The 23,689-nt window shown below is 35.4% G+C and overlaps 1 protein-coding gene across 2 annotated transcripts in view; it reads right to left on the bottom strand.

The window, feature by feature from the left end:
* Window positions 1–23,689, bottom strand: part of PATJ (PATJ crumbs cell polarity complex component) — a 282,880-nt gene that overhangs the window by 68,960 nt on the left and 190,231 nt on the right. For both annotated transcript variants that reach the window (XM_036234605.1, XM_036234602.1), the window contains exons 30-31: window positions 16,880–16,952; window positions 6,861–6,953 (exon numbers count right to left, since the gene is read on the bottom strand). In XM_036234605.1, coding sequence (XP_036090498.1) covers window positions 6,861–6,953; window positions 16,880–16,952 — 166 coding nt within the window. The remainder of the gene's footprint in view (window positions 1–6,860; window positions 6,954–16,879; window positions 16,953–23,689) is intronic.

Genomic DNA, 23,689 nt, shown 5'->3' with positions numbered 1-23,689 from the left:
CTTAGGAGCTTTTGGCAGCCATGCTCCCACCATGCTGAGGGAGCAAGTCTGCAGCAAAAAAAAAAAAGGAAAGAAAAAGAAAAAAAAAAAGAAAAGTCAAAGAGATGTCTCTCTGTCAACACCAGATCTCTGGTTCCAACTGTCTCTGAGGTACTGAGCCTGACAACTCTGCCCTTCCTGCAGTTATATATATAGACTCTGTAGCCTATCTGTAAATTTCCCTTTTTGGCCATAAGGTCAGGTTGAGGTTTTACTACTTGCAAGCAAGAGACTCTTGATTAAAATGAAGTAGATCACAGAAACCATGTATTAGCATAACAAACTCACAGAGGTCAGGCCCTGAGGTAGCTAAATGGAGATGAATGAAGTAAACTGCGTATAAGTCAAACTAGAGAGAGTGCTTAGCCTAAAAGTATTCAAATTCAACAATTTAAAAAACAGGCCTATCAGACAGACAACAAACAGTCTACTGTTGATTTTGGTCCTTGGACTCTGTAGTCTTTGAATACACTAGAAAAAGACCTTTGTCTGGGTCAGCCCCAGTCTGATTTCTATGTATTCATCTAACCACCTGGATTAGGTGAAATCACATTAGCAAAAGCTCTTGTAGCACCTTAACTCCATCTTCAATAGTAGTCAACACTACGAAATACTCATCTAAAGTTGGATTCAAATACTGTAGTAACACTTATTACTTGAGTGTCTCTGTACCTCAGTTTCCTTATCTATAAAGTAGGGATAGTAACAAGCAAATGAAATATGAATTAACACATGTAGAATGATGCCATTTGGAGGAAATGCTGTGAAAGTGTTAGCTGTCATTATTCTCAGCAGTTCTGGAAGCTCCCTCAAGGTGAGATCTATGTGTCCTATTCACTGAGATTTGACCTGTGGCTAACACAATGCCTGGGACATAACAGGCCTTCGATACAAACTTGCTTAATTTCTGCTCCCTTTAAAAGATAAGATAATCAACATAGGTTTTAGTTTATAGGATATTAAAGTCATGACAGCAAATAAGGCTTTCTCAGAAAAGTGAAAACTTTACAGACTCAACACTGCTTGAACAACACCATATTTCCAAAAAAGCTCTGGGATTCAGAAAATAGGGCATTGGACACAGGTAAGAAAGTCTCTGCGTTCTGTACTCTGAGCTGTCATGGCATTTTCCTTCTCTAGGAAAGGAATGTAAGATTGCTTTCTCAATTTAGAAAAATCTAAGCAATGGCTTCCTTCTAGGTAAGATGAATTTCAAAGTGAATAACAAGTCTCCAGAGTGAACCAGTCAGTTAAAGTGGCTGGGAGTGAAGTAAGCTGGTGGAGGTCAAAAGCGTGAATTTGTGTTAAAAATGTGTCTTATATTTCCGCGGTGTTTGAGTTCATGGGATTACTGTACCTGCTACAATCGCTCTCTCTATCATCTTCCTTTACAATGCAAAAGGGGAAGAGAATAGAAGAAAAAGCCAAAAGCTTTTCCCGCGTGACTTTTGTGAAGAAAGTAGACTTGACTGTAAATCATCTTTTTTTTTTTTATGACCAGGAAAGGGAAATTATCATGTAGGCAAACCTCAAGTGATTTTCAGAAATACAAGATATAAAGTACAATGAGCTGTGAAAAATGCCACATATTTGAATGCACTTGAACTCTGCAACTGGCAATTTGCATACTGTTGCAAATGAGAGGCCAGTGCTGACTCAGACACATTCTCTCCTGTTCCTTACAGGAAATTCCTAGACTCTCACTATAGATGCAGTTTTCATCCTGGATCTGAGACAACAAATAAGATTTGCACAGTGACATCTGCTCCCATAGCCAAACCACAAATCCTGCAGTTCTTGATGGAGTGCAAATTGGGGGTAATAATGGATTTTAAGCACGTAGGGTTGGGAGCTTGTTTTAAAAATGAGCAGGATATACACCTGAGAATTCCAGCCTGGAAGACCTAACGAGAAGTCTATAATCATTAGAAATATCTAATAAACTATTTTTCCAAACTTAGATGCCAGCACTTTAAGAGCACTCAAGAATAATTTTTAGGCAGTCAAATTGGTAAATTGAACCTGTATCAGAAATCACATATGGCATATTAGTCCTTTAAAGTTAAAATTGCACACTGAACTTCTTCCACAAATCTGTTTTTTCTCATGATGTTCTTCTTTTTTTAAATGAGTGACAATATTAAGCTCCCACATATCCAGGTTTAAAATCATCATCTTTTAGTAATCCTTCTCCTTGCCTGCTTTCATCTCATCATTTGCCAAGTACTCCTTGAGTCTAGGAACACTGCATGAAGCGAAGTAGATTTTTCTCAGACTTTGAGATTTCACAGACCAGAAAATTTTCAAAAGCACTCCAAGGATTAGAGTTGCCTTTTTTTTTTTTTTTTTTTTGGCCAAGTAATTGAGACCTAGGTTGGAGCATATGAGTTTGCTATTTTATAAGTCAGTAAATGGTCAAATATCAGTGATTTCAGAGGATTCAAACCCATTAAAATTCTCTCTTCCCAACTACTACCCTATATTATTACTGTAATGCCATATAGGAAGAGCCATTTCAACACTAAAACTTTAGATAGGGCACAGTCTTAAATGGGGATAACATTAGTACTACCCTCATGATTGTTATGTAAATGAGCTTAGAGTGATGCTTGGCACATAGGTATTCAATAAGTGCCATCTATTATTGTAAGTAATTGCATTTTGGGGGTTGAAAATTTTACTCCAGTTTTTCAAGTTACACCTTAATGGTTCATGCAGGACAGCTAATCCTTATATGGCTAACCCTTAATGCTTTAATCAAAATACCAACATCAGCAGCAGCAGCAACAGCTCACACTTATACAGTGATTCCAGGAAACTCTTGCACGGTTCTACATGGTAGTTTATAGTTATTAACTCCTTTAATTCTCACAACAATCTTTGTTTCTTTCCCCCATTTTACAGATGCAAAAACTGAGGTAGAGAGAGATTAAGTTATTTGCGTAAGGTTATATTGATAGTCAATGGTACCAGGATTTGATTCCAAGTAGTGTGGCTCCAATGTTTGCACTCTGAATAATTTAGTTACACTGCCTCAAAAGAGTACATTTCATGAACACAGATATTTCCCAACATGATAAAAACATAGTTTTATACTTAAAAGACTGCAGTAATTATTTTAGGGACTCACAATCTTCTATGTCAAGAAACCAGGGAGTCAAAGACCCCTCAGAATGAGTCCTAGTTCTTTCAATTTCTAGTTTTGTGATCTTAAGTGAAAGATTAAGTCCTCATCTTAAGTCTGGGATAAATAATTTCTGCTCTATTTTTTATACAGTTTTATTTTGGGGATAAAACTAAATAAGATTATGAACAAACAAAATACCATTTTAGAAAAAATTTAAATATTAAACTTTTTAAACATTTAATTACAGGAGCCAGAAATCTGTAGAAGGAATTGACTACAAGAGGCATGAGAGAACATTTTGGGGCGATGGAAATGTTCTATATCAATGCTTTGGTGGTGGTACACAACTTTAAGCATTTGTCAAAACACATAGAACTGTATGTTTAAAATTGGTGAATTTTTATTCTATGTAAATTATACTGTTAATAAAGCTGATGAAAAAATTTTTAAAAATTAAGCTAATGAGATTATAGATGAGACTTTATTTTGCAAAATGCAAAGCTCTATGAGAAATTTTTTTTTAAGTTCCTTTCAAAAGGCTTAAAAAAGTCTTAACAGGCTCTCACCTGGACTTCTGAAATAGATTCCAGACACTTCCCTGCCTCCAGTCTTTCACAATTAGAATCTATGCTTCACTAACCATCATCTGATCGTTGCCTAAAAACAACTTATTCTTCCTTTAAAAATATTTTAGAGAAATCTAATATCTACTTATGTTATTATAAATAAAGTTATTATTCCTTGACTGTGAATCTGGGGACTACTGAGATACGGACTGATGCCAACCATAACTGAAGAGTGAAATAGCACTGGATTATGTGTAGACCCATGGCTTAGTCTTAGCTCTGAAAATGGGTAACCTTGGAGAAGTAATTTAATAGCTCTTTGGAGTATAGATTCTTATAGGTAGCACCTGTGTATACATGTATTCATCTAGTTATAAAGACACTTACTGAACATGGAACATAAAAAGATGAATAAATTAATCTATAATTCACAGCATAAGGTCCTTCAGTTCTGTGACTGTACTGTTCAAATTCCATTGCCCATTGTTGCCCTACAAAAGTCCTACTCCCCTAACCCACACTGTTTGCTTCACCTAGTAAATCTATTTATGCCAACCTCAGCAGTCAATTATCTTCTCATCTTCAAAGGTTCACCTTAAGTGCCATGATTCTAAGAAACCTTCCCTAATCCTTGAATGAATTGGTTTCCTTTCACTTTTGAACTACTGTAACATTTTGTTTTTCTTCTCTCTAATACATTTCTGCCTAGTATGAACTTCCAGAGACAAATTCTATTATCTTCACTGATGCTAGAGGTAGGCTGCTTCAGAGAAATGCCTGTGTTTTTCTCCTGGTCACTTCTGTAGGGGCCAGCACAGTGTCTGTTGAGACATATGTCCCCATAGGAAGCAAGTAAGCAACTTTTAGAGGATTAGAGCTTAGTGTTTCCAACTATCTTGACATAAACTAAGGTAAGAAGGGTCAAGACCCATACAGATCACATGCTATCCTCTGACATGGTGCATCCAGCAACAATTCTAGGACATTGCAGCAACACAAGCGAGTTTGCACCAACCTTTTAAAAGAAACACTAACATGATGGCTAGTGATGAACTGTTATTAATACTTTATAACACTTATGATATATGCTAGACACATGAAATTCTCACCTACAGGCACAGCAATTTTGAATAATTCAATCTAATGTTTTGCTAATTTATGTATTATCTATCTTCTGGCCCCATGCCTATCCTGGAATGAGTCCCCGATGAGGGCAAGCATTTTGGTACATTTTATTCACTGTGGTATCTCCAGTGCTTGGAACATAGTGGCATGGGGAAATATTTGTTGAATCAATGAATGAACTTACTGAACACGAACTATTTGCCTTACACTCTACTACATGGTTTATACTTTACAGCACATTTGTTTCCTCATAACATCCTGATTACTATCATTCTCTAGACGAGAAAACTGAGGCGTGGTGAAGTCAAATAACTTACCTAAGACCACACTCTTAACCAATATTTTATGCTAGGCCAGTTATATTAATGTTATAAGAGTGGCTCACACATGAGTTATCTTTCCTGAATTGACTAGACCATGTATAAATTCTACTGGAAACAGTAAGAAAGAAACTGCAGGATACCAAAAAGAGAGGAAGAGGGGAGGGGAGGGGAAAAGGAGATAAAGACATGTCAGGGGGTGAAATACAATATGAACCAATATCTAAAAACTACCCTCAGTCCTTCAGGTCTTCTGCCTGAGGGTGGGGCTTTTTAATTGTCCTGACACTTAGAGCCCCATCACTGGTGTTGCTTTCTTGGGATCAGGAGGTGAATGGCTGAACGCTTTTACTTGCAGCCTACAAGTGAGCCTTGTCATTGGGACTGCTAGACTTTTCTCGTAAGCGAGGGCATGTTCTCACCCTTTTTACCATTTCCACTGTGGATGAAATTGGAGTCCTCTACTTAGCAAAACAAACAAACAAAACTCCAACCAAACAAACCACAAAAAAATGCCGTTGCTTTAAAAGATTGTTCCCTAACTTATCCGTGGAGATACAGTACCAAAAAGAAAAAGTTCGTAATATTTGTAAATGAAAGAGTATTGAGTTTGAAATTTGTTGATGTTACATATTCCCTTTCAGTGCAAGTACACAGTTTATCTTTTGCAAAAGGAACATCTTATTCAAGAATAATGGTAATAATCTGTTGTTAGTCCCAGGATTCTTGATGCCGGGGTTCTCAGGTTTTATGAAGGGCTTGTCCAGGGTGGCCCACTATAATTTCCACTGTTGCTAAAATGTCTTTCCCTTCAGCCTGAAAGACTCAGTTCACTTTATAGGACATGGAATCTACACCAGTCCCAATATATATTTTCTAAAACTTGAAAGAAGATAAATGGAAGATTTCTCAAACTCCTTAAAGTAAAATGAACACTTCTGTGCTGTCATAAAATCAGGGTGACCCTAACCGATTAATTCTTCAAGATTTGCAAGACATTTTGGAACACAAGAAAAACAGCCCATTTTTCTTTCTAGAACTTGTAGTCGAACCCTGTAAGTGGTAAGCCACCCAATAGAAAGGTTGAGTATAGGCAAAGACATCTGACTTAGACCAAATGGGACCAATCTCCAGGTCTACAACATACAGTGAGTGGCCTCTGGCAAATTAAACGTTGATATCTACAACTGTTTTCTCATGTGTAAAAAAAAGTTATCATCACCTATATTACAAGGATCAGGAAATGAATGTAAACACAGCATAGTGCCTGGTACACAGTAAAAGATGAATAAATATGAAATAAAATATCAAACATTAAGATACATAAGGAGGAAGAGTTCTCTAAAACTGCCTCTCTCATATTTTAGCCTCTGGGTGAGTTTAAGTATCTTTTCCAATGAATCAATAGAATAAATTTAATATCTCTTTCTATGTCTCAGACTAATCGAGCACAGCCTTTGCAAGATTTACAAGAGAGGTTGCAGACAGCACAATTTGAGTGGGAGAAGATACATTTACTCTTTGGAGTAATTGGGTTATTCACCACACATAATAACTTCTCCTGTCTCAGAGATCAAGATTCCTAGAGAAGCAAATACAACAGTTGATCCTTTCCAAGATGGCACAAAATATAAATAATATATTCCTAAAAACAACATTGCATAAAAACCATAAGAGTCTCACCGGTTTGGAGCTTTCACTTTCAGGCAATTGTTTAATACCACCTTCGAGACTGCTGTCTTCCTCACTACTAACAGGTTCCGTGCTGCTCTGATCCTAGAAGAAATTAAAAAGAAAATGGCAAAGCTGTCATTCTTCACTCACAGTTCCTTGTTTTATTGTTGTAGTAGATATTGTTTCCTCTCCAGAAGCCATTCCTATTTTCTGCCTTTCAAGGAGAAGGTGCCCCCTCCCTGCCACCCCCCCCTCCCCCGGCCTGCTCCAGGGTAACTATCCCCGTTGCTCACAGATATACATTAGAGAAAGCTAATCCCTACTTTCTGTTCCAAAGGGCTGATTGACTTAAGGTTAGTCCCATTCTTTTTGCCAATGATTTTGTCAGGAATGGGCATGTGATCAGTTCTGGTCAATGAGACACAAAGAGAGGTTTACTGAAGACTTGTGGAAGAGTCCTTCCTTTATCTTAAAAGAACCGCAAGGAGTCTCCATACATAGTTTGTCTCAAAATAACAAGAATGAAGTTCAAAATGTCATGGAAAGCCATCCCACAGCCAAAAGGAAACTGGAGAAACCTGACATTGTGAATGACGGAGCAAAAACAGGGAAGAAAATGTAAATTAAAGCAGATGTGGTTCTCCGATGGTAAAACTGGGCCACTGGATCAAGCAAACCTGAAGCCCTTAGCAGTCTCCTAATGAGAGGTAATAGATTGACTTATTGTTTTACCCAGTTAGGATTAGAGCTATGTGTTCCTTCCAGCTAAAACTTTCTGAGATATTTATCTTCTGCACAAGACTAAACTGTTTAAAATAAGAAATCACATTTATCTTATTTATTTCTGAAACTCAAGCACTTAAGAATCCTGCCTGGTACATGGAAAACATTTGACAAATACTGACTGACCCAATGAATAAACTGAGTATTTGTTTTCTTGACTTTGCGAAATCCTAAAAATATTTGTTTAATATAAATGAGACACCTGGTAATAATAGACCCCATTAAGATTCCAAAACACATTAGGCAACTCCTCAATTGAATTCTGACACTAAATATCATAGTTAATTAATCAGAAGTTTCTTTACTTTCTAAGGGCACACAAGGGAGAATAAGGATAATAAATGGAGTATCTACTTATATTTACCTACATTATTATTTTAAAACATCCTGGGTTACAAATTTTGATGGGATTCTTTATAGAGAAAATAGTTTTGATTTGGGGACATTCAACCTCATTTATAACCTAAGAAATGTAAATTAAAGCAGGTGTGGCACTCTTTCATCTATCAAATGGACAAGAGAATAGAAAAAGAACATTCAATATTGATAATGTAGAGAAACAGAAATATTTACATACCACTGAAAGAATGTAAACTAGGGTAGTCTTTTCAGAAAAAAAATATATGTAGATAGATATAGATGAAGGGAAAATAACTAAGTATATAGAATAATTTTTTTAATTGCTTATTTCTGAGGAGTAGGATTAGGGAATTCTGCATAAGTTATTTCAATACTGTTTGATTATAGAAAAATTAGTGTGTGTTACTGCATGCTTTAAAAAAAATAAGGGAGAGCTATCAGAAATATCTAAAGGAAAAAAAAAACAAAAAAGAAAGTAGCATGGGCATTAGAAATGGTCAGCTCTAGGTTTAAATCTATGCTGCTAAGAATCATATGATTTTCTGCAACTTACTTTCTAAATTTGAGTACTTGTTTTAAAGTACAGATAAAAATATCAAATTAAAAATACTACCCCATCAGGTTGCCTTAAAGATTAATTCATTAAGATGTAAAAGGCCTATTAGCACAATGTTGGGGACTTTTTTCCCCTTAGCTTTTTGTTGAGACAGGTTCTTTAACCATGCCCTGTTTCATGTAGTCTCCATAATAACCCTAGGTGAGTATGGAAAAAGAAAGTGTTGTTCAAATAAACCAGAGGAATCTTTACTTTTGTATTTCTCAGTAATGTGAGTACAGATGATGAAATTTTTCTTGGTTTTAGAAAACGAATAGTAAAATGGGGGGCGGGAAACAGCTCTTTAATGCTTTGACTTAGAAAATTTAAAAACACCAGGCAAAGCAGTCTAGGTTGCCAATGGTCTATGTATCCTTTAAGATTTTAATAAAAATACAAACGAATACTTTTTACACCTACACCTATAGAATTATCATACAAAGCTATGTCTCAATTGCCACTTGATAAATCCTTTCCTTCTTAGTGAAGACATCTTCTTCTTCCTTTAAACTCACCTAACATTTTACATGAATGTCTTATGTCACAAATCATAGTCTCATTTGTGTTAATTACGTATGTACAGAATTGATCTCCCTGATAAGAATGAAAGATCCTTGAGTCCAACATCTGTGCTTCATTCATTTCCTTTGTCTGATTCATTTTTAAATTCATCCTAGGTCTATCTCATTTCAAAGTCAATCAATTTTCTTTTTAACTGGACCATGAGCTCCTTCTAATGCTTTTATTCTGTTTTTAAAGATTACCAGTTTAGTTTGATATAGCTCCGTAGAGGAGGGTTTGAAGTCAAAATCTAGATGGAGAGAAGAGTCAGGTACAAATAAGTTGGAACTGAAAGAGGTTAGCAATTAAGCGTTTAGTTTCCTCAGAGATCTAAAGTTTATATAGGAGTTTTCATGTTTAAATGAGGCATAGAAAAAAACAATGTAGGTTCCGCTCTGAGAACAGAATGACTCACAAGTGTTAAGGAGCCTTCAAAATACCCCGCTGACCAGGAGTGTAGAAAACAGAAATCAGTCAGAAATGGGAAGGGGAAAATAGGTCAGCAGCATGATTTCCAAAGCACAATTGTATCACAGTGGTATTGAAGACCATCTGGCTGATGGATGGTGGCCTGTTGACACCTGAGATGATTCAGCTAATCCTGATGGCTGTGTTCCTTCCTCTCTTGCTGATCTTCAAACCACCTGTCCAAAGCTGCCTGTTTAGCCAAGGCTGCTCAAGAAGAATGATCTTTGCCCTCGAAGACCACAATTAATAGATTCCACGGTGAATTATGTTTTACAGATGAACAAAAGGAAAAAGGCAAGGCTGGTGATTACCCATTTAACACAGCCTTTACAAAAAAAACCAAAAAACAAAATACGAAACAATGAAAAATGCTACTTAATCCCCACTGAGGAGTCTTTTCTAAATTTTCAGGATGTTCTAAACTCCCTGCACTGGAATCCTCCAAAATCTACATAAAATGATAAGGCAATAATAAATTTTATTTTTATACTATTTTATTTTTTTCATATCCATTATTTGTCTATCATTTTACCCAAATAGACAGTGAGAACTTTGACAGTAGGAATTTATGTTTGAGAGTAAGCTATCGATAAAAGTTAAATTAGTCAAGGATGTTATTATGGATTGGAAAAACAACTCTGATCAGATAAATGTTCTGTAGTCTTGCTCCCTACTCTTTTCCCTCATTTACCATGACAATAGAGTATATTAGTAAATACAGCTCTTTTCCTTTTAATTTGATTTAAGATTTTACTAAGCAGAGTAAATTAAAATAACAAAAACTCCAGCAACTATACCTCTCTGATATAATTGAAAAATTTTTAATAAAAAATAAAACTTATATTGGCTTAAATTTTGTCATCCTCATAATTCCTAAACCAATGCTCTCTTCAAAAACCACAAAATGATTTATTAGTCTCATTGCTAGCCTAAATTCACAAATATTTCTTTCTGTAAAGTCATGTTTATTAGATGTAACAAACTGAATTTCTTCTACCTTCAATCATGAGCATTTTTCTAGGCTACTTGGAATTCCAGAAAGGGAGAGCACAATTAAAGATAAAATGGAAATTATGCTAACAGTGCATCCTGGGTAATCAACCTCTCCATTCTTCAGGAGACATGCTGCACCTTACTTAGTGTTCAAAAAAGCATGACTTCGTAGAAAAAGAAAAAAAAATGAAGGTTCTTGTTTCTATAACGATATTCTAAAAGACCCAGCCTGTCTTGTTCAGGAATGGAACAAATATCTTGCAACCCAAGTCCACTTGAGCTCTCAGTACTTCTTTCTTACAAGACACCACAGCGGTGGCTTCCTAATTGGGTTTCCTTCTTCAAGACATCTTTGACATTGCTATTAGACCAATTACCTGAAGTAGAGCCCTGATCAGACCGTTTCATTGTTTAAAATGCCTTCAACATTTCCAAGTGCCTAATGCATAAACGTCAAACCTGAGATTTAAATTCAAGTTCTTTCATTTGACCTCAATTTATTTTTTCAATCTATTTTCTATGACACAGTCACATACCCTTATACTCACTTTCTCCCCATCCCACTGATTTTTCTTAGTTCTGTTTGTGTTTGTGCTATTCTCACATTCTTATTCAACCATATTCATATTTTAAAATCCAATCTATTGATCAGAAATAGCTGTTCTCCTACTAGGAAATACCATTCATCTTCTGTGAACTCCTCCTAAAGCTTTATCCCTTAGGGCGCTTTGTTTTAGTAATATACATGCCATATTTCCCCCATAAGGCTGTAAGTTCTTCGAGGGTAGAGATGATGTCCAATTAATTTTTGTATGCTCTATAAAGTAGATATGTGGTAAATAGCAGAATGAATTGAATCAATAAGAAGTTAAGTATTCAACAATGAAATAAAGCATCAAGGACACAGTAGAAAATCCAAAATATGATTCCTGCCCTTTACTTATTACACAAATATTTACTAAGTAAGTACTATGTGTGAGGCACTAACAATTGCATGGTCAAGAAGATAATAAGCCTGGCCCTACAAAAGCATACAGTTTAATATGGTGCTTTTAATCCTACATTCTTAAAACATCAACCTAACAAGGGAAATACAAGTAACAGAATCCTTGATAAAACCATTTAGAAATGGCTCTTTTTCTATAAGATTCAGGTGACATCACACAAAAGACAAAGGATAATTTTTACCTTTGAAATGAATCATGAGTATTATTTAACTATGAAGAGAGTAAAGATTACTAAAGAGAATGGTATGGGATGAAGCTGGTCATAAAGATAGCATCACACATTTGAGCACTTAATATATATATTGCAGGAGCTATGCTTATTACTCTCTATGCATTATTTTATTCCTTTTGAGTCATAGAAAACTTAGAGGAGGCTCCCAAAAGCAATTCTTCAAGGAATTAGTGGTTGAGAATTAATAAAGAGGAAGCAGAAAGACAACCAGGTGGAAGAAACAATAGGGACAAAGGCCTAGGGGTGGAAAAACCAAGATGTTGGGGGTGGGGGAGGGGTGGGAATCAACAGATACATGTAGTGTCCAGGGCTTTGGTGTGCTTTAATGAGCAAAGAAGGCTGTGGAAGTAAATACAAAGCCTTAATTCCAACCTTGAAACAAAGATTTGGTCTAACAGGCAAGAGGGAGGCATTAAACATATTTAAATAAGAGGACAAATATAATAAATATTGTGAAGAAAAGAAATCCTGCATTGTAGGTAACTGTTGAAAATGGAAGATGCTGGAGGCTGGACGTTCTGCTAGAGAGCTGTAATAATGTAAGTATAATCACGTCTAATACGAGTTCTTACTGTGTGCCACGAATAATGCTAAAAATTTCATAAACATTATTCAATTCTCCCAACAAATTCATAGAATTAATTATTATTGTCAAAACCCTTGTAAATGTGAGGAAATGCAAGCTTACAGAGTATAACTGGCTCAAGTTCACTCTGCTAGTAAATGGCAGAATAAAGATTAGAACCTGGATCTGTCCAACTCTTAAGCTTATGTTCTTAATCACTGTGTCGTACAGCTGCCCCAACAATATTATAATTACCAAAAGTAAAGCAGTTGGAATGCTACCAACCCCTTATGTATGTATATAGCTGCACAGCTTATAAAATACTTTACCTACATTTAGTACTTGATCCTCATAATTACCTGTTGACACAGCAGGGAAGGCTATTAACCTGGCTTTACAGAAAGAGGCGGACTTTGAGAGGTAAAATACCTCTATCAAGGTCATACGCCCAAAAGGTTATTGGTAGAGCTAAAACAATAACTCACATCTTTAGCCTTCTTGTTCACTGATCTTTTAGCACCCTAATAGCACGCAACTGCATGAAGCAATTTTGTTTTCTGCCATATCTTTAGTGTCTAGAACAGTGCCTGACATATAATAAGAGCTCAGTAAATATTTGCTTAATAAAGGAATGACTATAAGATCTCATTGGTATTTAATAACTTCTATTTAATTATGCTGAACTAATATTGGCAGGCCCAACTTAATAATGACATGGCTATACTTAATCTATCTGGTTATGATTTAAATGGGCTGGCTTTCTCAGTAATATGTCAGATATAAATTATGCTTAAGTACTTACTAGAAACAGCTGTGGAGGGGAAAGGCATAGTGAGAGGGGCCACACAGGTGAATGGGGAGGAATGAGGAGGAATGGGGAAGTGGTCAGGGGATCAGAGCATATCTATACATTCATGTACTAACTGCAGGTAAGGTAACACTCATCATATGGTGGCAGTTATTGGAGGCCAATAGTGCAGAAAGAAAATATAAAACTCTCTCTATAACTCATTGTGATGATGCAACTGAAGTATCACATAGTTTACCCCTTTAGAGAAATATATTTATTATTTATTTAGATTTTAGATGCCTGATGTGATTTAATTATTTTTTAAAATAAAATGCAAATAATGGCACACTCAAATTTGATTTAAATATTATGATAAGACTTAAAATTTTAGACTGGCATTATTTATATTTTACATATATTATCAGTCTTATTTATTTAAAAATAAAATCAGTCCCCCAATTTTTCAGAATACAGTAAATTATATGACACCAAATTATTTTCCTGATTTATTACTGATTCTATTGAAGTATAAGTAAAATTTCTGTGGTTAGCACAATTTAAAAAATGAAAACAAGAGCTAATATTGTATAATATACTTAAAAACTGAGTTAAATATACTTAAATAGTTGAATAAATAAAATAAATAGTTCACATTTATTGAGCATTTACTTTGTGCCATGAGCTATACTAAATGCTTTATATATATTACTTCCTTTACTCTTTACAAGTCTATAAAGGTTTGGTGGTAACAACCCCAGGTACAGATATGGAAACTAATACTGAATAACACTCCTGCCTTTGGGCATATGGGTATGCTATTTTGTCTCTCTAGACCCCAGTCTCTTCTTCTGTAAAGCGGAAATAATGACACTGTCTCTCAGAGGTCCGGATGTAAGTGGGACATGAAACAATGCATCTAAGATAGTGTTTGACATAGTAGACATTTTATTCAATCATCTACTTATAAGCTGCTGCTCTTTCAGCAGGAGGCAGCAGAAACTACTCGGCTGGGTATAGACTAGAGAATATATGCAGCCGATATCAGAAGTCATTCTCAACAGAAAGAAGACAACAGAAATCAAACAGAAGCCCCAGACACAATTCTCTCAAACTCAATGTTGACACCAGCAGTATACATTTTACCCACTCTAAGACACAAAAGCTGGATCTCACAGAAGCTTTATAATTTTATGACAGGCTAGTTTTCTTGGTCATCATAAAGGTACTTTTCTTCTGCACTGAGAAAAAATACGGCAATATAAAAGTTCAGTTCCAAGGGGTTGATATTTAGATGGGAATTAACAATACTATAAAAAAAATTATTTAAAAATATTGACCCCCACACATCCAAAAAACTTATAATATGACATTTATATAAACACAAAAGAATTAGGAATTAAGTACTAATGTTTATTGAGTAATTAGCATGTGCCAGGCCCAAGAAATATATAGATATAGATATATATTTACAGATATAGCTATATATGTCTAATTTAATCTTAACCCTATGAGGAAGAAACTATTGTTACCTCCCTACAGATAAGTGCGGGTAGAAGAGTTTACTATTACTACCCAAGGTCACATATCTAATGTATAGTTGAACCAGGATTTGAACCAAAATAGTATGACTCTGGAGCCCCTCATTTTCACCACCGTGTCAACTATCTACCCTAGCTCCTAATTAGAATGAAAATACACAGTGCTGGCCAAGCCGTGGCCATTGGTAGGGAGTCAATATATATCACTACAATCTTTTCATATAGTAATTGGTTAATACAGATTAAAATTTTGAACTTGTATAGTTTTTGACTCAGTGACTATACATCGAGGAAATCAATGCTATAGAAACAAAAGTACTAGTACCAAATGGTTGATACCTGTGTGTGTGCATGTGTGTACACCTTGCATGGATGTTTATTTTGGTATTCATTTACTAGAAAAACATTGGAAGATCACCTGAATATCTGTCAATTGGAAAAAGATTATAATAGAGCATATTAATATGTGGCCATTATATTAAGCAAAAAAACAAGTTTTCTCTTTTTAATATGAAATCTATTCCAGAAGGATACATAATATATCTCTCAAACTTAACCTCTTAATTTTCACTTCCCTGCTACAGAATAGTATTCTTCAACCGACTGTAGTAAATGGTACCACTATCCAAAAATCTAGGTTTATCTATGATTCTCTTATTCCCCGCAGCTCTCATATCTAATCAATCAAGTCTGATTTAACATCCAAAACATCCGGAATCAACTCACTTTTCTTTGCTTCTAATATCAAATCCTCATCCAACCACAATTAAGTCTCACCTGGGCTTCTGCCTTCCAGCATAATACTTTTACCTTCCTGTAGTCCATTCCCTACCAAATAGGCTGTATATCAGGTCACTTCACTCCCCTGTTAAAAACCCAGTGGCCTCTACGGCACATAGAATAAACTCCAAATTTCTTCCTCTTACTCATAAAGCTCCCCTCTTCTCATCTCATATTCCCTTCCTCTCCCGTCATTACATTCCACTACTCCCTAGGCTCCCAATATGTTCCCAGACACATTCATCAAACACCCTCTGCTCATTCTCACTTGAGAGCTATTTTTGTCCCCTCTACAGAGAAAGCTCTTCCCCCTTATTTTTGCATGTCTGGCTTACCATTATTTTGAACTTGTTTAAATTTCACCTTGTCCAAGAGGCCTTCCTTAAGATCAACCAAAGTGGTCATGAGCCATATTCCCTATTTTAATTACCTTCAAGGCACTGAACACTTCTGATAATTTTGTTAGTTTGTTAATTTCATCATTACAATGTAAATAGAACCATGACAGGGAGCCTTATATGTTTTATTCACACCTATATCTCTAATATCCTAAATAGTGCCTGACACATAATATGCACTCACTGAATACTTGCTGAATGAAAAGAATGTATATTATATAATTGAATATTTACTAAAAGAGACACTATTCATATTAACTTTTTTTTTGTAAAAGTAAAGGAAAAAGTATAGAGAGATACTAAACAGTAAATACTTCTTTGGGGAGGTGGAGAAAAAAAATCAACTTTTTATTTTAATAAATCTGCATTGTTTGATTAGTTATAATAAGTATGTATTTATTTTTTAAATTAAATAAATAAATAAATAAATAAATAAATAAATAAATAAATAAATGTTAAGAGAATATAATATGCCCTCAGCTGGAGAGATATACTGATTGTCTATCTCCAGAAGCAGATCAAAGTGATAGCAACCTTGTTGTATTAGGAATTTCCCTATTAACTGATGAAACTAATTATTTAAAGATACCTGCACTCACAGGCATTAAAGTGTTTTTGAAATGATAAAGAGATATGAATCACTCATTAAAAAAGAATTTTCTAATAAATTCTGAAATGCCTACATAGGACAAATTGTATGTCCAGAAAAAATCTTAAGGGACTCTGAGGAAGGTAATACTCGTATGATTAAGTTCTAATGTGTTTGTTTAATATTGTTTTATATTGCTTTATAATCATACCTCAAACACTTTCTATTTTAATTGGGGAAATTCCCTAGTGAAAAATTCTATGAATTTGGAATACGAGATACTGATAATCAAAAATGTTAGACTTGGAAAAATGGTCATGATAAATTCACCTAATATATTCACTATAAGCTAATTAGGAGCTACCTTACCTCAATAAAAGATGGAGAACTCGATGGTAATGGAAAGGGAGTAACAGCCATCTGATTGACTGCATCTTCATTTCTGTGGATATTAAAACAGGAAGAATCAGTATACATTAAATGCTAAGTTCCTGGCTCAAATTATAATCATTACCTCAGTTTTCAGTTGAAAACACATGCGCAGCAATGTAAAATTTAAAAATATACATATAAATATATACTGGTTTCAAGCATGCAAACCTATTAGGCACAAAATGAGATGTATTACTCAATGGATACTAAGATACAATTACTAGTGACAAAGAATGATAATGCTAGGAGCTGGCCAAATCCTGTGTAGAACTTCAGGTGCTGCAGAAGATAATTTTGGAAAGGCATCAACTCTTTCAGCACTGGGGAGTATACATTTTTCAAATGAGTGTAACCTCTAGGCCCCACTAATGTCTACAGCATTTTGTTCTTTGAACTGGAAAGGTTCCCAGCCTCCTTACTTGGCTTCTAATTTTGCTCTGCCAAATGAAGGATGATGGGATGTATATGACAGTCCCCACATGGGTGGACTCTGTGAGGAGGAGTGATGGATGGGGAGAGCAGAGATCCAGACAGACAATGCTGTGTGGGTTAGTTTAATTTTAGTCCTCGTCATCCTAATTGAACCAGAGGAGGTGGGAGCTGAAACTTCATCACCAGGGTGACAAGCACAGAACAACTCCTAGTATACTGGTTCTGATTATTTGGGCGTATTTCCGCTACGTTATTAGCAAATGGTAGGCAGTGGTTCTGTGGGAAATTTATTCTTTATTCTTCTCTCATGATGCATGACCAATATAATTATATCAACATTTATGTTAAGTCTGACTTTAAGGTTTCACAATATAAACCAAGGAAGCACAAAAGCATGCTTCTTACTGGTGTGTGAAGATCTAAGACTGCTCACCCATCTCTTGAAGCGACCATTGTAAATAGGATAGCCACTATCTGACTTAGGAAGGTACTCAAAATCCCACCCTGTTTTATTTTTTACTTCTCATCATTGGAAAAATATTCATTGGTCTATTATTCTTCCTTTGGGGCTTTAATCATAGCACAGCCTTTACCTGAATGCCTTTCTTTATTAAATTTACATCCAACCCATCTTTCTCCAATGTGAGTTCAATAACCTCAACTAGGTAAATTATTCCATTAAGTTCAAAGTCTATATACTGACATCTTCCAAATTCACATAGTTAACTCAAATGCTTTTCTGAGCTTAGGATCTGCATATCCAACTCCTACTTTACATTTCCACTAGATGTCTTACAAGCGTCTCAAACCAAATAGAGCTTTGCATCCCACTCAGTCCCCAGAGGGTTCCATAGTCAATTTCCTCCCCATCTGTGTAAATGGCAATAATATCTGCCCAGATGTTCAGCCAAGAACCTGAGAGTCATTCTTGAAACCTTGAATCCCTCAACTGTATATCCAAACCATCAAGAAGTCTTGCTGATTCTACCTTCAAAATATATCTTGAATCTTTGCATGTCTTCCCAAGCTACTATAGTGCAAGCCATCATTATTTCTTACTTGAATGTAAGTGATCCTATTAACGTAAGAGTATCCACTTTACATCCACTTAATGTAAGAGCATCCTATTTGGTCTCCCTACTTATACTCCTTATCCTCTCTCCAATCCATTCCTCGCCCAGCAGAGTTACTATGGTTCTAAAACATAAAGATGAGTATATTTCTATCCCTTATTTTCCTATGGTTTCTTATTGCACTTAGGGTCAAGCCCAAAACTGTTAGGGAGGTTATAAGGCCTGGAGCAGTCTGGCCCCAGACCCCATCTCTGGCCTCCTCTTGTTCTCTTCTCACTCACTTTGCTTCATTCCAGTGACACAAGCTTCCTTTCCATTTCTCAGCTGAACCAAGATGCACCCACCCCAGGAACTTCTCTCATTCTATTCCCTTCTGCTCTGCATGCCAGTTGCCCAAATCCTCTGTCTGATTTATTCCTATTTCTTTTTCACAGCTCACCATAAATGTCACTTCCTGAAACAAGCCTTCGAGGGCCTCCATTATATGCTTACAGCATCTAACACAATGATTATAGATCTATTGCTTTTGTAATTTACCTAAATGATTTGTATGAACAGTTTCTTCAAATCTGTCTTTCCCCTGATGGTAAGAACTCCGAGGACAAGACTCATGTCCTTTCTACTCTCTATTACATCATCTTGGGCAAACACAGTGCCTGGAAAATAGTTTGTAGTTAACAGAACTATTTTTTTTTTTTTTAAATGTAATGATCACCTACTTCTATAAGGAGACAGACTTAGGAGTTTCAGTTTCAGCACTACTGCTAACTAGTTATATGATTTTGGGGAAATAACTTCTAAGAGAATCAGTTTCCTGATTTCTTAAGTAAGGAGCTTGAACTCTATGAATCCTAAGCCAATATAAATCCTTGGAGAATGAGGCAGAGTATAAATAAAAAGGTGGAGTCTAGGTGCCATATCTTGCTCTGACCTCAGATTCTTGGATTACCTAGCACATCAGCCAAACCAAAGCAAAAGGGAGAAAGAGTAAAACTATAAAGTGACAAAGAGCATGAAGAATATATCCATTTTTTTTTCTGACAGCATTACCTATGCCTTGAGCATGAATTATTACATTAAGAGATGGCTTCTGCTTTTCAGGGAGCACAATCCATTCCTTGGCAGTTTGCTCATAGAGTGAAGGAGTAGTCACTTACCTACCCCTGGGTAAGTAATAGCCTTTTCCCAGTGGTAATTCCCTTTTCTGTTCAGTTTCCTCCATCAAATAACATAATAGAGCTCAGCTCTAGCTTAGAGCTGAAAGCCAATAGGACATACATGTCTGCTCAAGATTCAAGCCCACAGGGCAGAGTATATTTCGCAGTAATTCAGCAGATGGCTTTTCATATCTATTTCAAAGGCGATCAGCATTAAAAATAAAGCTGCACATAAATTCTTATTGAGAAGTCATGATTAACTGGATCAAGTTAGCTCAAATCAGCTAACTTATCCCTTTATAATTTAATGATTTCCCTCCAATTAGTATGACTTAAATGGTCTTTAAAGTGCATATTAATTTTTTTGAATCTCAAAGAACAGAAAACCTACAATTATTCTCAATGGAGAGAAAAAAGCTGCTATAAGAAGTTACAGTTCATGATCCTTTATAATCTACTTACTAGTGAGTGTTCACATTCCTCAGCATCAAACTAGGGTAGACCTGACATGGCAGCAATTTTAAAGAGAAAGAAGTAGGAAGAGGAAGACCAAAAAAAAGAAAGCATTTACACTCCAAACAAACAGTTAACCTGAGTGACTTCTGGGGACCCTCTGGCTCCTCATATTCTATGAAGGAATGGAATCTGTTTCCTTTATAATTAACTTTTTCTTTTCAATATAATTAACAAGATTTTAAGGCCCTAGTACCCTGTGAAGGACACAATCAGGAAATGTAATTGTTGGTGTTTTTATAATTATCTTTAATGGCTGTTGGGAGAGAGATAATGGAGTTCTACCATAGATAACAGTGATGACAGTTTTTCAGCATAAGGAACCCTGTAAGAATACGTTCTTAGAGTTGTACTTGCCATGCTCTATTACATTTATTTTATTTGGTTGTTTTTTCTCCTTCTCTAAACACGGAGATGGAATCTTATTTCTTTGTATCCCTGGCTTATAGCAGGGTACCTGGCAGATAGTAGGTATATTATAAATGTCTGTCGAAGGAAAGTGATCTTAACAAGGCAGGGAAAAGACATGAAAACGAAACTACTAAAACTATGCCCTTGCTTTCGAGGTTGCTTGAATGAATTAATGGCAATGTGCTACTTGTACTCAACCAGTTGTCAGTATTTACCACATTAATAGACATTTCTTGGGCTGGTAATTCCTGGATGGGCTACATTAGCAGTGTCTATACTGGATAACACTGACAGCCTGCTTCAACCTCAGAGAATGTAGGAGGCAGATACAGATACCTGCCTCAGTCTGGGCCAATAGATTCTCTCTACCAAAGACTCAAGATTTAGAAGAGACACAAAGAGATCAGGAGTATAGTATCTAGATAATACCAAGGATAAACAGGGGTTAAGAATTCCCTTCTGCTAACATCCTTCTCTTCAGATTCTTAGTTGTATAGCTGCTTCTTAAGAGTTCACAAGATATCCCTGTTTCTCACAATACATTCTCCTTTTTAATTTAAGCTGGCTAGAGTTTACTTTAATTGGTCAAAACTTAACAAGATAGCTCTGATTTTATTTTGGAGATATATATATATATATATATTTGTTTACATTTTAAACAAATATTTAAACTGTGGATGCAAAGATGAATAAAATGTGATTCCTGCCTTTGATGACATTAGGAATTAATGAAAAACACAGCTAAGAAAACAGACAATTGCAACACTGTAATTACTGTCTAGGGACTGTCAATTTAGTTTTTTTCCAAAAGGATCCTAGGAACACTTTCCAATTCAGTTTTTTGTTTGTAAAATTTATTTACATTTATGATAAACATACTTTCTGGATCCTGATTTTAATTCTATTTTATTATAAAAATACATTCATATTGGTAAAAATCAAGTAATGTGTGTTGGGCAGAATTCTAAGAAGGCTTCTAAGATTCTAGTCCCCATGGTTTATAGACTGTGAATGGGATGAATTTCACTTCCATGATTAGGTTAGATTATACAGCACAGATGACTTTAAGATAAAGTGAGATTATCAAGTTGGGCTTGACCTATCTGGAAATTTCACTTCTCAGAGCCTCAGGGTGCTGATATCCTAAATTCGTAGGTTGACTTACAGGAATTTAAGGAATGCCTGGGGTCAGAGATAAGAAGTCATAGATTAGAAGCACCATTGTTTCCTTGAAGATGGAAGGGGTCCGTTGGCAAAGAATGTGAATGGCCTCTAGGAGCTATTGGCTCTCAATTAAGAGCCAACAAAGAAATAGAAATTTCAACAAAAATGAGCCTGGAAGTGGTTCTTCCCCAAAAGCTCCAGCTGAGAACTCAGCCTGGCTAACACCTTGATTTCTGCCTTGTGATACCCTGAGCAGAGAATCCAGTCACTCTGTGCCAGACTTCTGAGCTACAGAACTATGGGCTAATAAATGAGTACTGCTTTAAGCTATTAATTTTGTGGTAGTTTGTCATACAGCAAGAGAAAACTAATATACAAGTTTTTGATTTGGAAGACATGGTCACCAGAAATATAACGTTTGAGTTCTTACCCTGTGCCACTGTTCTAAATGATTTTCATACAGTAATTCACTTAACCTTCATAACAACTCTCTATAGTACTTAAAATTATTTTCTTCATTTTATGCAAGGAGTAAGAAACCTGACTAAAGTCAGCAAACTAATAAATAGCAGAGCTGAGACTGAAATCCAGCAGTTTGGTTTCAAAATCTACTTTTTTAACTGTTATACTATAGTGTTTCCCATTTTAATGACCTGTCCCAGAGCCACAAATATCTTCTTCTCTCATATACCCAAGCTAATATTCCCAGATCCACATTCGGGAAAAGTTTTAGTGGGCCATAATTTACTCTTAAAGCTATTTCATACTTTTTCTTAGGATACAGATGCATGCGAGGTTCTAAGCTTGCTCACTCTAACTCTATCAACTTTTCAAATTTAAGTGCTGGGTGTCATACCTACATTACCCACCCTATATATAGATGTAATGACTACAAAAGGCTTTAAAATAGTCACCGCGTTTGGTAGTGTAGGTAGAGTGGTAAATAGCACAATGGAGTGTAATCCCTCAGTACTCTTTTGTGATAGTTATTAGGGCTGTTCATAAACCCTTTGGATTGTATTTTTCTTCGCCTTTAAAATTGAACCAGTACTTGATTGACTATATTTCCTTTTACTGCCTTGGTGATCATGGAAACACATGTTAAGATGGAATCTCTGTTGCCTGGATACCTGAATGACTATGGTGAGTAGGACCTCTTGCCAAGCTCTGATGAACATTTAACATGAGAAAGAAATAAACCTTCATTATTTTGAGTCATTGAGATTTGGGGCTGTTAGTTACTAAAGCTTAACTGAGTCTATGCTGCCTCAAAAATACTCTAAGTTTATTCTATAATATTTTTTTTAAAGTCATGCTTATACCTTACTCAGAATTGCTAAACCTGGAAACAATCCAAATGTCCATCCTTAGGAGAGCAGATCAACAAGTTATAGTATATTCATAGATTGGACTATTACTTAATAATTAAGGAACAAAAGTATTGGTAAAGATAACATAGATCTCAAAAAATTATGTAAAATGAAAGAAATCAGACAAAATAATAAATATTGTTTGATTCTATTTACAAGAAATTCAAGAATAGTGAAAACTATCTCTATGGTGACAGAAATCAGGAAGTGTTTGCTTTGGGGGAAGGGATTGACCAGAAATGAGCACCAACAAACTTTCTGGGGTGAATGAATGTTCTATGTTTTTGTTTTGGGTGATAGTCATACAGATATATGTTCCATATTATCAAAACTCAACAACTGAACACTTAACGATCTACTGCATTAAATATAAATTATTAAAAAATAAAATAAAATAATTTTAAAATAAATTCATGATTATATATTGTGTAAGACTACAATGCACCATTCTGGAAAGAAATCTAGACCTAAGCAGACCTAGGCAAAAATACAGTTCTATCTATAGTTTTATCAGGAAGATGTAAGCAAGTTATTAAACAACTTTTAAAAATGTTAATCTATAAAATTGGGATAATATCTTCTAATAGAGTTTTTGTGACATAATGTCAATGTCAGGCCACTAAAGCA

Source organism: Rousettus aegyptiacus, unplaced genomic scaffold (genome assembly GCF_014176215.1).
Source record: "Rousettus aegyptiacus isolate mRouAeg1 unplaced genomic scaffold, mRouAeg1.p scaffold_m13_p_1, whole genome shotgun sequence".
In the NCBI taxonomy this organism is placed as follows: Eukaryota; Metazoa; Chordata; class Mammalia; order Chiroptera; family Pteropodidae; genus Rousettus; species Rousettus aegyptiacus.
Note: the sequence above shows the minus strand (reverse complement) of the source record. Positions and strands in the feature narration are given on the sequence as shown.